Source organism: Lepisosteus oculatus, chromosome 21 (assembly GCF_040954835.1).
Source record: "Lepisosteus oculatus isolate fLepOcu1 chromosome 21, fLepOcu1.hap2, whole genome shotgun sequence".
Taxonomy (NCBI): domain Eukaryota; kingdom Metazoa; phylum Chordata; class Actinopteri; order Semionotiformes; family Lepisosteidae; genus Lepisosteus; species Lepisosteus oculatus.
This window is the reverse complement of record NC_090716.1, coordinates 11630802-11654861: the sequence shown is the minus strand read 5'-3', so window position 1 is coordinate 11654861 and position 24060 is coordinate 11630802. Positions and strand designations below refer to the sequence as shown.

At 38.1% G+C, this 24060-nt stretch overlaps 1 protein-coding gene across 4 annotated transcripts; it reads left to right on the top strand.

The window, feature by feature from the left end:
* The first annotated feature begins 1113 nt into the window (after positions 1-1113).
* kmt5b (lysine methyltransferase 5B) lies at positions 1114-20120 on the top strand. 4 transcript variants are annotated; one of them, XM_015338389.2, is made up of 11 exons: positions 1114-1446; positions 1898-1962; positions 6090-6338; positions 7840-7987; positions 8997-9162; positions 9807-9916; positions 10307-10473; positions 12415-12434; positions 12550-12686; positions 14152-14354; positions 15076-20120. In XM_015338389.2, the coding sequence occupies exons 3-11, from the start codon at positions 6176-6178 to the stop codon at positions 16536-16538; spliced, it is 2577 nt and encodes an 858-aa protein (XP_015193875.1). In that variant the 5' UTR covers positions 1114-1446; positions 1898-1962; positions 6090-6175; the 3' UTR covers positions 16539-20120. The 4 variants fall into 4 exon arrangements, with proteins under 4 accessions (XP_015193875.1, XP_015193874.1, XP_015193877.1 ...); XM_015338388.2 differs by lacking the exon at positions 1114-1446 and having other exon boundaries at positions 1466-1962; XM_015338391.2 differs by lacking the exons at positions 1114-1446; positions 1898-1962 and adding an exon at positions 3113-3476.
* Positions 20121-24060: the final 3940 nt, after the last annotated feature.

Genomic DNA, 24060 nt, shown 5'->3' with positions numbered 1-24060 from the left:
GGCATGTTTGCCAGAAGGCACGTGGGAGAAACTGAGACCAAGTGGAAGAACGTTTTGTGGTCTGATGAGACCGAAACTGACGTTTTTGGCCACAACACTAAGAGCTATGTTTAGTGCAAGTGTAACACCACTTATCATCCTGAGAGTACCATCGCTACCATAGAAAATGGTAGTGGCAAGCCCATTGGATGTGGATGCTTCACCATTTTATGGCCTGGAAGGCTTGTGAAGCTAAAGACAAAATGGATGTAGTAAAGTACAGAGACATCCTGGAGTCCTGAAAACAAAAACTAAAAAATCTATGTTCTGGATTGGCCCAATTAAAGCCTGGAACCTCGGTCCCTGTGGCAGGAAGTGACAATTGCTGTTCACAAGCAGTCCCCATCCATCTCGAGGAAACTTTAGCAATTTTGCTGTAATTGTCAAAGGTGCCTCTATCAAATATTGACTCAAGGGGCAGGGGAGGTGAATACTAATGCAATGGGTTATTTGCTGTTTTATATATATATAATTAGTCTGTGTGTGCAGTGTGATGGTCTGGCGTCCCACCCAAGGCTCTGCATTGAGCCCGTTGCTTGCTGGGATAGGCTCCAGCTCCCCATGACCCTGAACTGGATGAAGCGGTGAGAAAATGGATGTTAGATGGATAGATGGATGATTCTATGTTGTTACACAATAAAAAAGTGTGGGGGGGGAGTGAAAACGTCCAGGGGGAAGGGGGTGAATATTTTTGCTAGCCACTGTAGATAGAACTGCATGTTTACAAATTTGGAACGCATTTTCTAAAACAAAAAAAAGTAATTCAATAGCGAGTACCATAAAAATATGTCGGGAATTATAATTTAAGTATTAAGCAAATTTAAATGTATGCATTAAATAAAAAAAACGCAATGGTTGAATAACTCTTTTACAATAATTCCACACGAAGAAAAATAATTTTATTTATTTGACTATGTCGGTTAACGAAAATTGCACACTGTTTTAAGTTTGCGTGCTGAATGGAAGAATCGTTAAAAATATTTAACATGTTAAAACAGAATGATCAAAAACACACACATTTGTTAACAGCTCTTTAGTTGTCCATTTTACATTCACTTCTGATTTTTTTTTTCCTGTAAAGGAAGACGAAGCCCTAACATCCGTTGACGGGATCAACCAGCAAGCCAAACAAAAATAGTAATACTGGTGACAACATTTTTAATTTACATTGGACGACCCTTTTTTTTTCCCTAGCATGGGCGGTCCTTGATTTACATAAACCATCGTGCAACATATTGGATACACTGTTGGAAAGAACAAAACTTTAAAATGATGTGGAATTACTGATGGATTGAGCAAACGAGACTGAGGCACATTCGCATTAATGGGTGTATGATGTGCAATGACTCCAACTGAAGCACGGAGGGGGAAGAAACATACAGATGCAGCTTGAGACCTCCTGAAGAGGTAAACGGAGCTTGAAAATAAAAGTAGAGAAAGGCAATAAAACCAAGTGGACGTTTTATTTTTATCTACCTACAAAGTTCTCTCGCTCTCACGGCAGCGGACTACCTCGGTGCCTTCTGGGGGAAGAGGTTTAAAGGGAACGGGGTTTGTTTTTGCTGCACTACTTTCTGTATACCTCCGAGTCGGATTTCAAACAAACACGAGATCTTGCTCGATAAGATGCGCGGCCTTCGTCGTAAACTGAGGTTTTGCTGAAGAGTGTACCGATTTACGTAATTTTGAGACTGGGTTCGTATTTCGACGGGCGGTTAATGGCACGGATACTGGCCGGGATCTATTTCTTGTCTACGGCGGCGGTGCTGCGGCCCTTCTCTCCTCTCCTGTGCCGGCCGCCATCTTGAATTTTAATGTTAATTTTCTGGAAATTTTTGTTTCCTCCGATTTTTTTCAGACGGGATTTCATGGACATTTTGGGCCCGTAGGACGGAGCACCCACACCCCAGGAGAAAGGTTAAAGTGAGTATTTTTAAGGAGTACGTCTGGTCGATCAAACCCTCTGTGTCTTTGTTACTTTTTTTCCGGGTGAAGATTTGTTGGCAGGGTGGTTGTAGTGGTGGATGGAGCCGAGAGGGTCATGGAGATGAGTTAGTGTGCATTAAAAAGAGGCCCGATACTTAGTGAGATTTTTTTTTTTAAAAAACACACCTTAAGTTTTAGAATTCTTTTGTCTATGAACGCAGAATATAACGCATTCACTCCCCCGTTAAAACCGAGCTATATATAAAAGATCGTTTGACGTAGATTCTTTATTTTTTATGCTATCGTTATCGACAGGTGTAAATAAATAATACATTTTAGTGATTTAAAGAGACAAGGGGTTTAAGCGTCTCCACGCTGTTGGAGGCCCACCTACCCCCCCCGAACTCCGTGCGCACAAAAAGGGGGTCCCCGGCACCCCCCCTTTGTGTAATGTCAAACTGTAACGGGGTTCCGGGGCATAACGCCACCGAATTATGTTTCCTTCACGTCTTTGGGGTACTTTTAGTATTTGTTACAGTTTAGAGCGCAGAGGGAGGCTGCAGCAACCAGGAGGTGGCAGCATTTTATCAATGAAAACAACCTTTCAAAAAAAATACCCCGCTGGGCTGCATTCTCCTGTTCCTCCTGATGGGGTCAGGTGCCTACAGGAGCGGCCAGCTCGCTGTTCCCCAGCGCTCCCAGCATGTGGGAGCGCTGTGCCATAGGCTGTCGTTCTCCTCCATGATTACAAGACGGCATCCTCTGTTAAGGGGCTGGGGGTGTAGTGCTGTGGTTTGGCTGGCTGATGTGGAATCAAACACCCCTTTTTTTGAATTTTTAAAATACAATATTCAGATTCCGGTATATGTTAATTCAATATCTGGTTGTAAATGATCTGTAACATGCAGCCCTTCACCCGCCCACGCATGCTTTTTTTTTCTGGACGTAGTTAAATGTCTTCTTAATTAAAGTCTATCTAAGCGGTGTTTCTCCTCCCCCGTATTTGTATGATGCGTGTTTTGTAACCTGTTAAACACACAGTTGCGAGGCGTATGATCGTCACTTCTCGTCATTTTCGTTTATGCTCTGGCATCGGCGTGCTTGCCGAAACTGCCACAAGCACCAGGTCCTTTGTGTTGTCTCTGCATATTGCGTGTAAAACGTTGTTTTAATGAAGTTTGGACTACGTCACGGAGTACATGGTCAAGGCAAATCGGTTGAGCTGAGTGTAGATTTCTTTTACATGTATCTTATATTCATCGGTACGTTATTTGTGGAGTTGATGTTGACTTTTGTAACCCAGTTGAAAGGTTGGAGAGCGCTGTCTGAAATAACATAGAATTGCGGTCTATCTCTGTAGAGATGTAGGGTCATTTACGTTCAAATCCCGTGCAGTGCTCCATGGGAAAGTTATGCGTTAGGGATCCTAGCTTCCGTATTGGGTCGGAGAGACAAGAACCTCTGCACATGCGCATCTTGCAGGCTCGGAGTCCAACTGATGAAAACTAGCAGTAAGTTACCACTGAGGGGCGCTGCAGTCTTGGTTAGGCCAGATTGGAAAGCAGCACCTTCAGGTGTTGAAAACGCACTCAGGAGTCAGTAGGAATCTGCACTGGTAAATTTATAATAAAGAACATTTATAATGTTTTTTTTAACTTAATATGCACAATGGGTGCTTATTACTATGTTTTAAGGTCTTGAGCATACATAGCTAGTTCAGTATTAACATTATTGCACATTTTTCAGTTTTCCACACAAAAACATTGTGTTCAACATAGTTTTACATTACAGTCGATTCCCAATACTCTTCCTCCGCTGTGTAGCACGTGCTCCTTGCTTGCTTGGTAATGAGGTGGAAATGTTATCTGCACCCATTGTACCGTCTGAATGCCAGTTCTGTTCAGCAATTCAAAGCATCAGCTGCGTGTGAATCCTTAAGAGGACTAGAGATGAGAGCGACAGGGTGCTGGATCCGGACTGTGTCGAGAGCAAGCACCCCCTCGCGTTGTTGTGAAGGAGCAGTGTGTTCACAGGCTGGTCTGGCCAAGTCATGGAGCTGCAGTGCTGCAATGAGAGTTGAACTTCTTTGGGCTTTGATGAGTTAAAACATTTAGCAGCTATGCAGAGCAGTTCACCTTGTGCCATAATCAGCAGTGTTGTAATTGTTTTATTACTGTGCAGCAGAGTTCAACCTGTGTGATTTTTCTAAAGGGGTCATGCATGATTAAAAGTTAGCACTGCAAACGGTGACTGATGGATTACTCCAGTTCTATTGCACCAAAGAAATCTTCATAATACTTTTTAAAATGCGTTGGTCATTAAGAATTTCCAGTTATTCTAGTTAAAGAACAGCTTGTGTTGAAATGTATTAAATTCTGAAAATGTAAATCAATAATGCAGATAAACGTGATGTGACACATTGTCTGAGCACCATATTAAAACACATTCAGGTGTTGCTATTTTGAGTGAATTCCAAGCTACACCTTGCATCTCAAATCCCTACTTGCAATCTTTTTCAAGCCATGTTCGAAGCAGAACGGTTTTATCTGCTGTATTTGTGGCACTTGTTCACTGTTAAAAATCTGCTTTTAGGTGTTCATTTGCAGTAGTTTGGGATGTTTGAGACCTTCATATTTGAAATTAAGGATAATGATTTTATGATGACTAGCTTAATTGTTGCTGTAATCAGGAGCAGTTATTTATTTGGCACTAATTATTTTGTATGGGTTGTGTTGGGGAATTTTTGAAGTCTGCTATTTACTTTCAGAAGAAGGTAAATAAGAAACTTTATGCATTCAATTCCTTGTATGCCACTAATTGTCATACATCAAGTAATGTTTTTTTTTTGTTTGATACTTTTCTGGATTCACTTACAATTGCAAATGTAAAGTTAATTTTATTTTTTTGTTCCTTTGTTTAGTACCTCCCTGTGATAGTTTTTAACTGTGTATTGTTTTAAGACTTGTCAGTGTCATTGATGAGGAGTGATGACATCACTCCCAGTTGTTAGTTATCTGTCATGGCAGTCAGAGCAGCTGGGAGGTGTGCCAACTGAAGAACACTGGCTATATTGTACCATAAACATATCAATGACTTGAGAAATATTTACAGAGCTGAAGTACTCTAAATCACCACTTAAAAAGTTAAAAGTACAAATACTACTTATATGCCACTCCAGTAGCATATGGGGTGACATATAACTGACATATGAAATAACTGTCAGTACTCATTGTGTGTCAATAAATGGGAAATTGTGCACGATACGTTTTTATTTTTGGAAACCCAGATGGCCTGTAGCTCTGGTTGGTTGGAGCTGGAACGTTGTATACAGGTTAATAAAAGGTAGCGAGTATATTATTACAGTTATTTTTCTATTTGCATCAACTTAGAAGTAATAAGGACGTTTTTATAAATTTTGTCTTTAAAATATATTCTATAAATGCGGATGTATCATCAAAAATGATGTGTGGAGTGGCAGGCATGCTGCATTAATCACTGACTTAATTATTTCTGTCTGTGCTTTGGTGGAGGGACTATATAAAGTAATTTTTGGTTCAAACAAACTTACTAACCTTACTAACCTCACACAGATAGATGCATGCTTACATTGTTAGTTTTCTCTGTAGTAGAATTGTAAATGGGACATCAGTCCATCACAGGGTAGACAGACACAAACACAGCACACGCACACCAGGGCCAGTTTTTCCAGAAGCCAATAAATGTAGCAGTTTGTCTTTGGACTGTGGGAGGAGATTGGAGCACCCAAAGAAAACCCACACAACCACAGGGAGAACATACAAACTCTACACAGATAGCACCCTTCAGGTCCAGGACCCCAGCGCTGAGAGGCAGCAGTGCTAACATCTGCGCCACCATGCCGCACTCTGAGCAGTTACCAGTTATTGACAATGGGTGGAAATGGATCTTTAAGGGGTAGTGCTTCTTAATCCAAATTCCGTTTCATAATTGCCATTCACCACTTCTCAAAACACCGTAAAACTGTTTTTGTGAGTACCCCATAGAGCAGAAAGAATGTTATGAATTTATTGGAGTCTCAAAGTGGAAAAAAATACTTGGTCTTGAATTTGTAATAATATTGCTGTTTTTATCTTTTATTCCTGCAGGGGAAGGACCTGGGCTTACCTATCCCACTCTACAGGGCATCATAAATACAGAGACTAAATGCAACTAGATCAGGCTGTTTGTTGGTATGAAGTGGTTGGGAGAATCCAAGAACATGGTATTAAATGGCAGGAGACATGGAAGCAGGTTCTCCAGTGAACAGACTCCGAATCAGTCAAGGCTGCAGCATTCTCCTAGAGCACACCTGAGGCACAGCAAAAGCTCTCCAAGTAGCAGACGATGTAGTCGACGTAAGCTTGTCTTTGTCGCTTTTAAACACTTCTCTCGCTCATGCGCGCTGCGGTTTCATTTCTCGTGTCATCTTCTGTCATTGTTTGTGCAAGTTCAACAATGAAAGTAACGTTTTTTGGGCAGCGTTGGTGTTGTTTTGAGATTTGCTGTGATGCGTGTTACATCTGAAGTTAATTTCTGTGATAACTGCCTATTATCGAGAGAATTAAGCTTCTGAATACATTGCATTAAAATGAAATGAGTTCATACATAGTACATATTCCTTTTTTTCTGTAATTAGCTCTAACTGCTCAACCTTTGGGTTTGGGCAAAGCCAGTTATTCCCTATATACAGTATATTTCCTGGCGGAGCTGTGAGCCAGAAACATGCTTCTGTTGAATATTTGACAAATGAGTTGAGCAATAACGCTAATAGAGTTATGTCCTAACTGGAGTAGGAAAGAAGGCATTAACTAAAAGGACGATTTTGGTGCTTTAAACTACTTCGGAAATAGATGAGATTCTTTTTCTCATGCTGGTCTGAAGTCCTTTGGTCAGCACGAGACTGGTAGTTGATATGGAGTACACAGAGCGTGGCCGGCGTTGTGGTAGATGTATGAAGAGATGCGTTTTTATTTAATTTAAATCTTGTTTTAAATTAGTTTTGCTTCCACAGGAGGTTGATGACAACTTAAATGGCGGCGCAAAGCCTGAAATGAATGTCGGGTCATTCCTGTGGGTTGTTTCTAAACGCAGGAGAAACCTTTTTATGAATTCCTTTGTTTAATGATTTAAAGCCAAGTCTTAAGCTGCATTACTTGTCTTGCAGTGGAAACAATTGCATGTCTATACAAGTACAGGACAATACATTTTTTTACATTGTGGATGGTGATAGATTTCTGATGTTGAACCTTTTTCAAGGGGATGCAGATTTTGTAATGTTTCCAAATGTAAAAAAAAAAGTTTAAAAATCAGAAATGTTTTTTTGAGCCCAGACTATTTTTGATTACCTAGCCATTTCATCATATAATGTTTCGCACATATATAAAGAGAGGCATTGAAGTTTAATGGAATCCTGTTTCTAACACAGCATCTGTATTTCATTTGAATGAGTTTTAACCTCCAGTGGGGACCTCTGGTAAAGCTTCTTGAATTTCCAGTTTTGTCATAATTTTAAGAACTCAGTCCATTCTTAAAGATTTTAAAGGAAGAATAATTAGATAAACTTGTACGTGCAATTTTATTTTGTAGTGAATGTATTATGTAAAAGCCTTATAACCTTTCTTTTGGTTGATTATTTTGAGAATTAGTTGCAGTATCTAGTATTTGAAAGAATCTATTTACATTTTACTTTAGGTGCAGTAAGTCAAATACAGTTATTCTGTAGCTATAGACATATTTTGAAGTCATTCTCTTATACTCATAATACAACTTAAGTGCTCTTTAAAAGGCATTAGACAGGTCCACATTAAATTTTTCTCAATGTAGTCATTTTTCTCTATTTCTCTTTATTCCCCACAGGTTTCAGTGGTGCTTCCCTAGAAGTGGAGAGACGATACGTCCCCTCCTCAGGGATGACAGCCAAAGAGCTGTGTGAAAATGATGATCTAGCAACCAGTTTGATCCTTGATCCCTACTTAGGATTTCAGACACACAAAATGAACACCAGGTTTGTAAGACTTCAGCTGCACGGGCCTATGGTGGTGACTTGGTGCTTTTATGGATTGGAATATATATTCCTGTATGATACAGTGGTAAAATTAACTCTGAAGGAGATAGCTTTCTTTAAATGACTAGCTTAAAACATGGTGCAATGCAGAGAACTTTTGATTTACTGATGACTGCGATATTTTCTGACAAAGGTCTAGAGACCATGGGAGAACACCAGTTTCTTTCTGAACCATATTCTCCTTGGGTTAAAAGTAGCATCTGTCAAGTAAAAATATATTTTTGTAGAATAAAATGTAAGTGGAAGGCAACAAAATACTTTGTTAAAAGTACAGCAGTGCCATAAATCAGTAATTCAAATAAAACTAACTCCAAGGTTCTATTCTCAACACTAGATAAATTGTTAAATTAAGTGTGGAAAATTCCTTATGTTCTTTCAGAATAAAATGGTGGTAATAAGGGAACAAATTGCAATATAGCGATAAAATATTTTTCTTTAGTGCAAAGTGTCTCTTCATTTTTTGCATGTTTCAGCACGAATGTCATACATATTAGAAGTTTAATAACATATTTCACTGAAATAGAAAATATTTCCATTCTCTTTATTATAAAAAAACTGAGTCCTGAGTGCCATTTAAACCTATTGCAAATCTTGGAAAAAGGTTGTGTTTAAACATCTAAATTCCTGAATGCCTTTCTCTTGAATACTACTTTTCTGCCTTCTGTAAGGCTTGAACAGAGAATTACTGTGTGCCTATCTCTTAAAGTGTAAGTAGCCTGGGTGACCTGATGCTTTCCAACCATAGCTTTTATTTACTGCATTAGTAACTGTGTTCTAACACCGTTAGCTGTGTTAGTTAACACAGTTAGTTAACATTGTAAACAAGAAATGAAGATCTCTGAAAATCTGCTCTTCCTGTAAAACAATATTTTTGTGCACCAGTGGGGTAGTTTTTAAATAAGCCACCCTGAACTTAAAAAAAAAACTGAAGGCATTTTTATATTTTTAGGTTTCGACCCATCAAAGGAAGACAAGAAGAACTAAAGGAAGTGATAGAATACTTTAAAAAACATGATAGCTTGGAAAAGGCATTTCAGGCCTTGACTGCAGGAGACTGGGCCAGACACTACTTTCTTCATAAGACGAAAGCCCAGGAAAAACTCTTCAAGGAGCATGTAAGAATTCTTCAATCAAAAACACAGAAATAGCCATTGGAAGGAGAAAGTTCTTTATAAGTTATTGTTTGAAATGCATTGATTTCTGCTAAGGAAGCAGTTATGTTGTAATATTTTGAAAGAAACAACCATGTCAAAATTAAGGGGTAGAGAGCCACTTTTAAATGGTTTCACTGCAATGGTTCCTAACCCTGGTCCTGTGGATCCCCACTCCTGCTCGTTTTCATTCCATCTGAACTCCGATACATAATTGAACTGAAGCCTCGATTGATCTAGTAATAAGATTACTTTGAACTCTTGTTGTTTTCAGTTCATACAAATGATGGAACTTGTACTACAATGGGCGTATTTATTATAAAGGAGTTTAGTCCTGCTTACATACAGTTTGCCTAGGCTTCTAAATATTTATTTATGAGACGGCATAGAAATGAAGGAAGCATACCAAAGCGTTTTCCTCTGCACGCATCCTTATTGTGTGCTTTGTTGGCTAATTTGTGTTAAGAGGCTTATATTTTGTTAGAATGTTATATGATTGATACCTCTGTTACACTTATTTTTTCCTGTTGTGAGACATTGTTTGTGCAGTGTTAAAATATATATTTTTAACTGCAGGAAATTAATTTTGTGTTTTTTCTCTTGCCTAGGTATTCATTTATCTACGAATGTTTGCCTCTGACAGTGGGTTTGAAATTCTTCCTTGTAATCGCTATTCTTCAGAGCAGAACGGAGCTAAAATTGTTGCAACAAAAGAGTGGTATGTTTTTAAAACCCCAGGTTTTTGTAGAACATTTAAATTTAAAGGTGCAATAATTCTGATTCTTTAATGTATATTGTAATTGCCATATTAAATCTACACACTGAAGAGGTTGATTCATTTTGCTTTGAAAATTGTAAACTTTTGTAATGGGCCATAATGTCATTCTCTGTAGCCTGCACTGTGTTAAAACAAGCTTTTTTTTAATGTGATAAAGTTTTACACACATTCAATAAGTCCTTAATTTGAAAAGCATGTCTGGCTTAACCTTGGTCCTCCGGGTGTGAGTAAGTTTTAACAATCCTGCTACTAATTAGTTAACACAAACGGGGACAGTATCGGGAGCGGTCAAGCACATGTCATTCAGATTCGTGCAATTGTATCCCTTAGGAAAAGGAATGACAAAATTGAGTACTTGGTGGGCTGTATTGCGGAGCTGTCGGAGAGCGAGGAGAACATGCTGCTTCGTCACGGGGAGAATGACTTCAGTGTCATGTACTCCACGAGGAAGAACTGTGCTCAGCTGTGGCTCGGACCAGCTGCCTTTATCAACCATGGTATGCCTGCTCAATCTGTCTGCCTGGACCCATCTTTGCAGCTGGGGAGTAATTATGAATTATGAATCAGTACAGCATGACTAACTTGTTAATTATGTTGATACAAAAGTTAATTTTCAAGTCGATTCAGTTACTAACCGTAGCTGCTAAAGTGTAGCTAGTTACTAAAATGAGAGAGGTTTCTCATTCTCACTTTACTTTTTTGCAACATATTCAAACAAAATACTTTATAACCATAGTTTCAGTGTACTCCTGAATGTGAAGAAGAAAGTTCTACTTTAAACATTGTGAATCTAAAGGCGCATTCTCTCTAGACATGAGTCACAGTGTCCACACTAGAGTAATGTTATTATGGGAAATATTAACTTTGTTAACATAAAAAATTGAATCAAAGAACTGTTTTCTTTTGTTACACAGGTCCCAATCACAAGGAAACAGAGCAAACAAATGCAAAGTTAAACACCATTTAATATCAAATATGTTCTCGTATGAAGGCGGTCTTGGCAATAAAAAAATGCTGTTTATTAGATTCAGAAGATTCAATTAAATATGGGTATTATGGGGTATTACATAATATTGTGCAATGATATTCACAGCATTAGAAATGCTATCATACCCAATTATAGTGTGGAATCAAGTATTACCCAGTAAGAACATGGGTCATATTTTCCACATAATGCAATTAATGCTTGACAGATTATACAAAGCTTAAAAATAAGACAAGGTGTGCATTTTCCAAATGTATAGTCCATATTTACTGGCTATCTTAAAAACTTAAATTGCCCCTTTGGGATCAATAACTTTGAATTGAAAATTTCGAAATACGTTTTCCTGTTAAAATTGGCTCAATTAAAAAAAAGAACTGCAGTGCTAAAAAGGTAATTCGACTGTTTTAATAACTTGCATGTCAACAAGGAATATCAGTTTGATACAATACTTCCAGCACAGGCAGAGGAATTTAGAAGCATATGGAAACTAAACCCATTTTTAAAGCAACTAAGGGGTGAATGTGATGTTTTAAGGAGATGTTAGGCGGGCTTCTATATTTGGGGAAATAGAATATCATGAAGTTTCAGAAATGTCTGAAGAATGTTTTTAAAGAATTGCAGTGTGTTTCTTGTAAATGGGATAAGAGGTGATTATTAATATTTCTTGGCTGCATCTGTTGCACTTAGATGGGCACTATTTTAGTTTGTTGTGAATTATGTTATAAATAGTCTTGCTACCTTTTGAACCTTTATATTTTGCATTGCACAAATATCTGACACCTGAAGAAGGCTCCACAGCTGAAACGTGTATTCTCTCTTCTCTTTTCAGCATGGAATAAACCTATTATTTGTCCCTTTACAAAATATGATGCATTTATCCAAATCAGCTTATGTTTGTATCCACTTGTACTGCGGGCCACGTTACTGAAGGTTCATTCCAGGCCAGCTCAACTAGAAAAGGGGCATCTTGTTGCCCTTCCGTATCAGATTTTGCCAGAAAAAATTGAACTTGGGGGTTTGGGGCATGCCAAATTTATACATATCAAGTTACCAAATATCTTGGAAGAGTTGGTCACTTCTAAAATATTCCCCTGGCTTCATCCTGACAAAGGTTGATGTGGTTGAAAAGTTCATTACTAATACTTTGGATATCTGACAGTGGTGATTAATGGAATTAGTGAAATAAATGTTGAGGACCGTGTATGTATTTACTGTGTTCTGTATGTATCCTATTTCCGTCTGGTGACATGTGGACTGTCGCTCAGTCCAGAGTGGATGCACTTCATTTCCATTCATGAGCTGCAGTCTCCTGCTGTAACGTCATAAACTTGAGGTTTCTGTAGAAGTTCACAAAAAAACCTTGCCGAAATCTCAAGTTGTAAGTTGGAAAGGAGTTAACCTAGTGTTGCTAGTTAAATTATTCATTAAAATAACTTTTTGTTTTGTATTTCAGATTGCCGCCCAAATTGCAAGGTGAGTTTTTTATGCTGTGGTCTTATTTAAAATAACTTTTCTAAGCAAACAAGTCAGTATTTGTTATTCAAAAGTAAAAGGCAGTAAAACGTGTTGGTGGCTTGCTATGTTCCAGTTTGTTTCAACTGGCCGAGACACTGCATGTGTGAAGGTTCTAAGGGACATTGAACCCGGAGAGGAGATTTCCTGTTATTATGGTGATGGCTTCTTTGGTGAAAACAATGAATTCTGTGAATGCTACACATGTGAAAGGTATTTATTGCTCTTTTATTGTTTTAATTAAATTTGTTTATACACAGTTTATATTAATAGTTTAGGAACCCCACTTCAAGTTTTGTTTCAGTGGTTTGATCTCTGTGTTTTGTAATACAGGTGCTAAAGCTGTACAAAGTGTGCTTTGTTTTCAACATTTTTGCTCACCAATGCACATATAAAAACCAATTGCACCCCATTCTAATTCTTATTTGTTAAGAGTAATTTATTGCTATTAATAAATTGGGACTAGAACAGTTTAGCCAAGGAAGAATTGATGACAAACTCAAAGGTCGTGCTCTTTACTCTTTTTGTTCTTCGTGTTTTCCAGTGATGGAAAAACGTTTACACATGTATATTGATACATATGCAGTGCCTCTTGTACTAACATTCAATTATCCATAGTAGAATGATATCAAAGTTTTCTTCTTCAAAAAACATTAACAGGGTGTCTGTAATTAGAAACATTAAGGAGCCCCTCTTCAGCTTTTCTGTGAATATTGTTGTAATGAACTACCAATTTGTGAAATAAATTTCAGTAGACATTACAATAAATAAGTAAATTTAATTTTCTAGAAGCACAGTTATAATTTTTAAACGGTGATGATGTGGCAAAAGACAGCTTTTCTCCTGTTCACACACCGTGAACCTGCAGCAATTTTGCTGGTGTCAAGGGCTGAAAATCAAATCAGTATGAACTTTTCACCGGCCTGCCATAGTGTGCCAAAACCTTCCAACCGAAAGATATTGATTACCTTCTTTTTTTTAAAACCTTTTTTTTACCAGAAATTAGGAAGATTAAAACTATTAATATCAAAGTGATCTACTTTGAATCTGTCTTGGTTTACTCTTGTTACTTTTTCTATGGTTGTGTCTTATGTTATTAGATAAAATTGTATTTAGTAAAGGTTCTGTTCCCAGCTATGAACAAAGTGCAAACTCGATTCACAAAGGAGAAAAGGTTTTATTTGAAGCTGAATGTCTTTCGGACAATGGCACTGTGTAATATTATGTATTTTATTTTATTGTTAATTTTGTGTTAATACTGTTTTAATCATCAAACTTCGGAGATCCCTAAATTGTTGTCTTAGAGCAGGACTGTTGAACATGTGGCTCCTCTAGTGTGCCGCATTGTAGGAATTGGCAACAACGAGATCCTTAATTATTGAACTCATAAGCAGGGCAATCATTATAGCAATTAAGCTGGCTGTATCAAAATACTACAGTGGAAGAGATTGGAAATGTTGGAAGTTAAGTAGCTTTGAGATTAATTTAATAGTTTTGACCAAGTGCATGTTCCCACAAGCTTCACCCCAAGGACTTCCTTACAAATGATAAATTTGAAAATATTTCTTAAGCATTTGTTCATTGTTATTTGTCACAGCTAATTTAAATGTATTGTATTTGGGGAAAAATACTTTTTCTTCTTTACTGAGTCATATTTGTTGTCTATTTGTTTTTATAGAAGGGGCACTGGTGCTTTCAAATCTAAAGCTGGCCTGCCTGTTCCTACTCCCGTAATCAACAGCAAGTATGGACTGAGAGAAACAGACAAGCGCCTGAACAGGCTAAAGAAGTTGGGGGAGGGCAGCAAAAACTCAGACAGCCAGTCTGTTGGCTCTCATACTGATGCAGATAACTCTCAGGAAATGTCTCATGCACAAGCATGTAGGTTCACCAGTATGATGCACATTCGTTAAAAAATTATTTTGGTTTGATATTTTTTGAAAATAGCTTTTTGGTGTTTTTCAGTAAATGTAAGATATTTAGTAATTATTTTCTAGCAATTTGTAGATCATTATCCTGATGATGTAATCTTTAAAACCCATATGAATATGAATTATATTTTTTCTGTTGAAAACTGAAACTAATGGGAACTTATTTTGTTGGTTGTAATTAAGAACAAACTGCCACCATTTTGCTTGGGAAATACCAGCTGTTTTCAAAAAATCAAGTGTTATTTAGGGATATTAATAATTCCTTGCATTTATGTAGCATTTTTCATCACAAATGATCCCAGTGCTCTTTATTTACAAAAGCAGAGAGATCCATGTTATCCCCCATTCATGTAAAGCATTTGGGTGACACAGGGCTGACATTATGTCCCAGATAAGATTTTGATAGTATTGCAGAAGAGGTGGTAAAGAATGGATTTTCCTGTTATTTTACCATTATTAAGATTTTTTAGCAATAACTTTTTATCTGTGTTTGTGATTGTTTATTTTCAAGACTTTAGCTGAAAGGTATTCCAGGGTTTCAAAAATCCTTTCTTTTATGATAAAAATCAGAATTACAGAAGTCACCTTAGTAAATGTAGTAGTACTAAATATCACTACAAGTGAGTGAACAGGTTTAATCTGTGTTTTTTTTGTTTTCTTTGTCATTTTAGCTGCAAGGAAAAGATCATCGTCAAGCATGAAAAAGTTCAACAAAAGCAGGACTCTGACCAGGCAGTCTTTGCAAAGAACTTCGTCTACCTCATCTTCTAAACAAAGTCATATGAATAATTCCAGGGTACCAAAGAGACTAAAATCAAAACCCACGAAGCCTTTGCTCTCAAAAGTAAGGTTGAGGAGTCAGTGTCGGAGGCCAGAGCAAAAGACTTCCTCGAGTAAACTAGATGTGGGGAGTTTGGTTCTTAAAGAGCCTAAAGTTGTTCTTTACAAAAACCTCCCAGTGAAAAAAGAGAGAGAAACGGGGGGACCAGTGAAAGTGGAGGGGTCAAGTGGGTGCTTGACCCGCCACGCTGCAAAAGAAAACAAGCATAACTCTTTAAAAGGTGCTACTGTGTATGATGGGAGCTTAAATTGCACTTACCGAACTCGGAGGTCGACAAGAACTAGATTGAATCCTCATGAGACCTCCGACATAAAGCTTGAACCAAATATGTTGGACGGTCACACTCACGGCGGGGTTGTGATAAAAACGGAGCCGATGGACTTTGAGGAGCACATGTGCGTGACGCGGGGAATAAAACTGAACAGCCCCTTGCCGAAACTGGACGCCAGCTGCCAGAGAAATGGAACATGTTTGCGCAGGAGGCGGCTGTCGCAGGTTAAAACAGACAGGGCGATTAAGCTGGAGGACAGGGGCTCCTTCAGCGAGGTGTTCATTCAGGAGGGTGTCCCTGACCTGATGAGCCCTTCCTGTGCAAGTGACATTGGGGAATGTGGGAAGATGCTCTTGGGCTTACCTGACAGGCGGCAGGATTACAACGGGGCAGCCAACGGAGGAAAAATAATGGCTGTAGAAAAGGGGAAAGCTGCCTGCCGCACAGTGGGCAAAGGCAAAAAAAAGCGCAGCATCACGCGCTACGATGCGCAGCTCATTCTAGAGAACAGCTCGGGAATTCCCAAACTAACCCTGCGCCGGCGCCGCGACAGCAGCAGTAGCAAAACGAATGAGCAGGAGGCAGACATGGTGAACTCCTCGAAGATAAGCATCAAGTTCAGCAAAGACCACGACAAGGACAAAAACAGCTCCTATGTAGCAAAGCTGAACAACGGCTTCAACCCAGGACCTAACAGCAACCCAACAAAGCTCAAAATCCAGCTCAAGCGGGAAGACGATGGCAGGGGGGTGACTCAGATGCGTTCGGAGGAGGTGACTGGGAATGGTCTCCCCGTGAGTGAAGGTGGAGAGATCTATGACCACAGGGTTCACGGGGCCAGAAACACAGACCAGGAATCTTCATCCGGGGAAGAAGAGGATTACTATGATGAGGAGTTTGATGATGATTTCATTCCACTTCCTCCAGCTAAAAGACTCCGACTTATTGTTGGGAAAGATTCTATAGACATTGATATCTCCTCTAGGAGAAGAGAGGATCAGTCGCTGAGGCTTAATGCATAAGCTGAGGGTCTTTGACCTTAATGTACATAAAGTTTAACTTTCTAATCAACTGTATGTTGATTTAAAAAAAGGAAAAACAGAAATACAAAAAAAAACAACACAAAAGACCTTTCTGTAAATTTTAGTGATGGCATTTCTCAATTGTTTATTCATTATCAACATAAATATTGTAGAAAGTGTACAGTATATTAACTCTTCCTAAGTCTGATATGTGCAGATTTTTATTGTACTTTTTATTAGCCTTATGTGCAATTCTAAATTCTATTAAGAGCTCATGCTCAGTTGTAGAATAAAGGCTAAAACAGATCTATCCAGTTATACACTTAATTCAATCATTGGGAAACACAATAATGAAACTACCCTAGACTTTTTAAACTCCGAGTGTCAAGTTGTTCTGTTACGAGAAAATTAACCTTAGGTTTCATAGTGGCAGCACTTATATATGTATATTTACACACTGCATCACTAGACGTATCCAGGAAACATGATGTACTGAATGACTGGGTGCAGATTTAACTTTAAAAAACCTTTAAATTACTAGTTAAATTATGATCTGTCAGATAAACATGGTTTGTTTAAAATATGCAAAACACATCTCTCAGCTGTAGTTCATCTCAACATTTTGTCTTTTTATAGGAAACCATTTCAGTCGTGGTGGGGGTGCATGGTGCTTGGTATACTTCCTTTAGTAAATATCTTGGCATCCCTTAAAAAAGTGTCTTTGAAAATTTTATTTCCTGTGCAGTGTTCCCATAACATAGTGCTAATCTAAATATAACCCATGCCCTTTTTAGCCCTGACAAATTTCTGTGTTTTTGAAAGGAGAATGTGGGTCGGAACTCATCAGGATTGTCATTGCCCGTTGTTGTAAATTGAAGAAAATAACTTCTATCCAGTCATTCTTTCATTGTGAAAACAGTACTATTTTTGATTGACAGCCCTTGGAGTGTGTGATAGAAGTGTAGAGTAATGGAGTGACCCACCCCTAGTCGTTCTGTATATCATTTTGTTGTGAGCAGTGTGTGTACATATATACTGCTCAAAAGAATTAAGGGATTACGGGAGCATAATCATCCCATCATTCTTTTCCTTTGTTCTTCATATCACCAGCAGACCATTGCAGCTTTGAACTTTGCTAAATGTTTTTCCCCTCTCAGACGTGTCCATTTCACACTGTATACTGTCCCAGGTGTACTGTTTGTGGTCTTTGTTAGTAGCCAGCTATTGGAATTCCAGTTGATTTATTAAAACAAAAAATACATGTGAATAGTTTGCTGACATTTTAGAGCATTATGTGTACAAGGGTAGCAGTATACAGTATACAGAATAAGATAAGGGCAGTGCTGATATTGTCCACCATGTAAATGATGTGAACACCTTGTACTTATTTAACAGTTTTGAATACTTGAAAAAGATAAAGTTTCTTTGCAAGAACCCACTTGTCTTTTTTTTTTCAGGGTTGGAGGGGCTAGGAAATGTTTCAAGCATGGTTTTGCAAATTTGTAATTCAATTTTCTGTTTAAAGTGATGGTTAAATCACCAGTGTATTTTTTTTTCTGGCCTCTTGCAGTTTCAACCAATTTGCGACCTGTTACTATTAGGTCTGTTAAAGGGGTCTTACTAATGGAAGAGCCTGGAGCTAAGTGTGGAGTTAGTGCTTGAAGTTCCTGGGGCACAGGATACACGGCATAGAATCAAGTCAGGATATTGTCTCTGATCTCGTTAAGCATTAGCAACAATTTATTGATACAATAATATGTAACAAATCTATTATGATTACATGAGTATAGACAAATTGTGGAGGCATTCTCGGACTTATATTTCAGTGTTCAGAGTGTGTAGTTGTTTTCTTGGCTGTATGAATATATTCGAAAAGGATGACAAACACCACTTTTTAAGACCTTGGTGGCTTCTGAAGATGTACTGTGGAATCCCTGGTTTGAAATTGGTTTCCAAATTTCCCCTGTCATACAATTCACTGGCATTTTTCAGAAAATGTTACAAGAGCACTTTGAAAATGTGCAACCTTCCATTTATTGTGCTTTAAACTGAGGTGATTTAATGGGCATGCTTAATCTTTTATGATACATGCCACTGTATAGGGGCAACTGAAAGGAAGAAAATGTTTACTGAAGCCATTAGTGCTTTTCCTTATAATGAAACAAGATTATAGTACACTGAGTGTTAAGACTGTTCAGAAGGATCTCATTAGTGACTCATGTATTTAACGGGAACTCCATTTGGATTCATCTTTTTTTTATAATATAGCCCCAAACCAGCCAAAATTTGTGAGCAAATATTTGGGCTCTTAGTTAATTTTATGTAGGAATGGTCTATATAATAAAACAGTTTAAATTGGGAAATTACTTACATGCAGTTGTTAGCTAAACTGTTTATACTGTACCCAATAATTGTCTTAAAACATGGCTGTTTATTAAAAAAGCCAAAATGCATTAGTGTCTAATGAGATGATGATGCAGTTGCATATGAGGTGTCAAATTTTAAATGACCTGAATTTTAAGGAATAAATACTTTATAATTGTGTAATTTCAACCTTGTGAAAATGTCAATACATATACTGACTTTCCATAAACATAATAGACCAAGATACCAAGTCTCAGTCCAGAGAATATAGGTTATGACTCCTAGATGTTGTGAGAGAAGCATTTGTCCCATTTGTTCTGGGCACCTCAGTTAGGTTGCCTCTGGGGTGTTTTTACTTATATTCAGGTGCAGCTGAATCTGTCCTGGACCTCGTGTGCAGTGGAACACTTTTTGCATGTTGTACCCATTGGCCAGACTCGTTCCAGCAGAAGGAGAATGATGTCTTCTGGATTTGAAGATCTTGCAGTGGCGGTTATGAGTGAAAGGAGAAAGAAAACGTATAGAACAGAACTCAATGAAGGAAGACTAAAACAGCTGTTCTGTGCATCAACAGAAAGTACTGCAGAGGAACAGTGTCCAGCTGCTGGTGGAAACCAGGAGGTGCTTGGTTAAAATTCTGCAGTCAAATGCGATTAACCGCATCCAATCCAGAACTGGGACTGAATAAGAACAGCTCAAAAATAAGTAGCAACAGTATAAAGACTTCTGTTTTCATAGTGTTTACTATGTATTTGTATGTGTCTGGCATTGTGGTGTCTTGTTGCAGCAATATGAATGGCAGCAGCTGCTCACAACTAGTGAAGGCTGACTGGTCTGCAAAGGCATTCCTAGTGCAGTATATATCCCCATCTTGTCATAAAATATCAACATTTCATAAAATGAGGTTAACCCACCATTAGATTTTATGGGTTTGAGCTCTCTTGTAAGTAAAGCTCAAATCAACTCATTTATGGAGTTACTTTCCCTTTCTGATTTGATGTTTAAGCAAGTGGATGCCATTGCTATTATGATCAATATTAAAGTGTTATATTTTGAGTAATGTTAGGCCACAAGAATAAAACAGAAAATAGAAGAATGTGGTAAAACTTTGGGATTCAAACAAGTGGCTTTGTATAGATCAGGTGGTATTCCCTTGTAAGCACCTGGAAGTATAACAGCTGTAATTTCCCATTAAAAAAATCTTATAATTTTCATTAATGCCTTGCATTTGTATAGTGTTGTTCATCCCAAAGGATCCCAAAGCTCTTTACACGTAGGAAGGTACCCATTTCGTTCACCATTGAAGCACAGCGCGCAGTAGGAGGACATGGGCTCAGAGAGAGGCAGTGTAGCAGCTACTATGTGCCATCAGCCATGCCATCACAATGTATCGGGTGACGAGGTGAGAAACATTATCAGTTCAGCGGCCAGACTGAGCAAGACGTAGACTGGAATTTAGCTAGGGCCCTGGGATTAACACCCTGCCCAACTTTAATGAACAAACCAGCGGGATCGGTAATGACTTAGCAGTCAAGACCTTAGTTTAACATTTCATCCAAAGGAAGGCACTATACCAGAGCATTGTTTTTTTTTTTTTTTGGAAATTCTGGTCCAGGGGGAAGGATACCACTTGCCTACCAACTGCACTTATGTTGGCAACCTTGTTTTTCTCAGCACACGGCACCCCAACCCCATTCCCTTCAGAGCCCCAGTTTGCCTTCCAGATCACCTTTCTAAAGACGCTGGAACCCTGCAAGTTAATTATGTCATCTGTTCTGTTAAGGCAGAACTGACCCTGTGTCCTGAAAGATGATGACCAGATCAATTCTTTTAACAAACTGCCTGTTTAGATCTTTAGAACAATCTAATCTTTGATGGAAACTTACTAAACATACTGGATATGAAAGGAGAACAACCTCTCCAAGACCACAGTTTTGGAGGACCACATAGCTGCTCAGTTACAGTTACACAGGTGATTAACACCAGCCTTAATAACTGGATTAATATGAAAGGGTGGATTGCTCCCAGCTCTTAAAGGTGTTGGAGCTTGTCATTAAGCTACTGCACTGGGATTCCCTGCCCTACAGCAGAGGTGTGCAGAGCTGTTCGTGGGGGCTGCTGTGTCTGCAGGGGTTCAAGATCTCTTCAAGGCAGCATTACCTGAGACCTGGGAGGGGGTGTTAAATTGGCCCAATAAGACAACTATGAGCTGATGTAGGTTAGGAAAAGAGTTGTAATGAAAACCTCAACTCAACTCACCCCCAACTTAGAGATAAAGTAGTAAGGCCTTGTGATGCTTCTAAGATCTGATTAAATCAGGACATAAGCTGGTAATGACACTCTCACTGTGTTGAAATACTGGAGTAGAATGAAAGTGTTTGCTTTTATTTAATGATAGCTATCCTCGTATCTCCAATATAGTCACACAAGTATTTCATTTTTACTTTGTAGTCCATTAATATCCTCTGAACAGTTTTTTAAAACTTAAAATTGTTTAACTCACCACTTACAAAAAAAAAATAAAGTGATGGGAATTCTCACCTTTTCACTGTGCACACACAACCACAGAAAAAAAAAACTTCATATAAACCTTGATTTCAATTTGCTTTGTCAAAAGTATGATTACATAAATACATTTTATGGCAAAACAAGATGGGTGTCATGTTTTCAATAAGAATTGTTGAATGCTGGCCCTATGAAACAGCTAGCTGAAGTAATCCTCAAAATTCCTGTAGTGCAGCAGTTGAAAGATTGTAGCTCAATCTAAAAGATGAACATTCCTTTGTGTGTACTCACTGCCAGACCTTCAAGGGAGGGGCTTAAAAATAATTTATTTAATTAAAGCATTTTCGTTATGGAGTGTTGTTTCCTCATGAGGAAAATCTAAAATATTTGATCTATATTAATATGAATACCTATTTTCAAGACAACATGCTGGACCACCTGCATTATTTATAGAAAAGGGGTGACACTTCTAGATGTAGTGTGTGAGATTTTCCAAGTTCGACAAGTTACTCTTTGGATGTTTGGTAAAAAAACACTTTATAAATGTAATCTGTCATTAAGGTGGACTGTTGGAAGCAGGAGGTCTGTATGTTTTATTTAAATAAGAATTATCAATCCATTAATTGTCTAATGTCCCTACCCAATCCAGGGTCGTGGGGGAGCCAGAGACTAGCAAGCAAGGTGCACAAGGCAGGATACACCCCGGACAGCTCACAAATAAACACAACTGTAAGAGAAGTCACAAAAGCATTCTTCCATAACCACAAGTAAACAGTGGCCAACAACAGTGAGTAACTCGCACACTGTAAAAGACAACACCCATTAATAACAGAGAATGATGACTTAAGCACAAGGCTATAGCCTTGTTTGTTAATACAGTAACAAATAACGTAATTACAGTAATGCAAAGAAAGATACCTTTATTTCACCCTTAAGTAAGAATTGGTTGTCTCAAAATCAGTTCTGTGTTTGCCTTTATTAACTGGCCTCCCAGTGAATACTGGGACTGACTAAAGAACATTCCTTATTTTTAAATAGACATTATTAAGAACAGCCTTCTTTTTCTTTAAAATGGCAATATCCATTATTATATGTGAAAACAAAAACAGGCCTTGACAGAGGACAAGGTTAGAGAACAGCAACCAGTGAACAGTCGGCCTTGATCACATGAATGAATATACTGTGCCAGTAACGGGAGAGAAAAAACAACAAAACTTTTATCATTTCTGTTTACGATTCCTTTGCAATGGGAATGAGGGAAGTGCACATTCATAAACATGTGATATTTGATATTATGCAATTATGCAGTATGCTGCAGTCATTTTCTAATATGTGGAGAACAGCAGTCTAGTTGTAAGAATGCAAACAGAGCTAAGAAACAAAAAAAGAATAAAGGAAGGACTATGGCGGGGCATTAAAAAAGTAAACAACTATAAAGTGTTAGCACATAACCTTAATCCTTAAGGTTTAAAGATCCTTTAAAATTTAAAGCTTTTTTTAAATCTTTAAAAAAATGTCTAGTAGCTGGTGGAATTGTACAGTATGTTTAACATATTTGTTTTCTATTAATAAATGGTTATGGTTAACTTTATTTTTAAATGCTTGGAACCAGTAAAGGTCAATGTTAAGAATCATCTTGAAAAAACTCCTTGCAGTGTTTCACCATTGACGTTGCCTTTGAAATTACTGTTCAAATGCCTTATCAGTGGTTTTACAGGCTCTTCTTAAGACTGTATAAGGCTGGAGAGCCCACTCCATGTAATGTTTGGCACACTCTGCTTTGACCCGGGTCTGCCATCAGGGCACTTGAATAACTTTCACACAGCCAGTAGTGTAATAAAGTCCACTTATCAACACAGTGATAGTACAGAATGAGCCGAGAATAAACATAACAAATTAGAAGCTTCTGGAAAAAGTGTTTTCATTATTCAATTTAATGAGCAAAAAATGGCAATAAAGCTGGTTTCTAGACTTACTTTGTCCCAATCATAAATGTCCTTACCAGAATAAAGCAAAGGTATCTTGTATTTTTAACTGCTCTCTTGAGAGTTTACCTTTTTAGAAAAATAAGAAAACACAAAAATGATTGAAATGTTTCTTGAAATATCAATATGGCTTCCGCATGCCATAAATCAACAGTTTAACACTTACATGAATATCAACATGTCTCTGCAGAGCCTGTTTTTCGACATTTTCTACATTCTAATGGTTCGTACTTCGTAACTCTAGGTACTGTATGAGCAGATGTGAACAACTGACAGTTTTTAGACATCAGCAATCACCTCAGGGCACCAATAAACAAAAGTTGAATTGAGAGCTTCACGCCAAAGGTATATTTTAAATAATTTCTTGACGTTTTTGGTTTAATGGACTAAAAAAGTGCAATCAATATTCAAGGAAATTGTATTAATAATTTCGATTTTTTTGAGTAACCCCTTACTATCTGGGTGGAGCGGTGGCTCTGTGGCTCTGGATCTGTGCCTGTGGCTGGAAGGTTGCTGGTTTGTATCCTGTGGCCAACAGAGGAATCCTACCCTTTGTGGCCCCTGAGCAAGGCCCTTAACCCCAACTGCTCCAGGGGTGCCGTTTAAATGGCAAGCTGACCCCAAGCTTCTCTCCCTGTCTGTGAGTCTCATGGAGAGCAAGCTGGGGT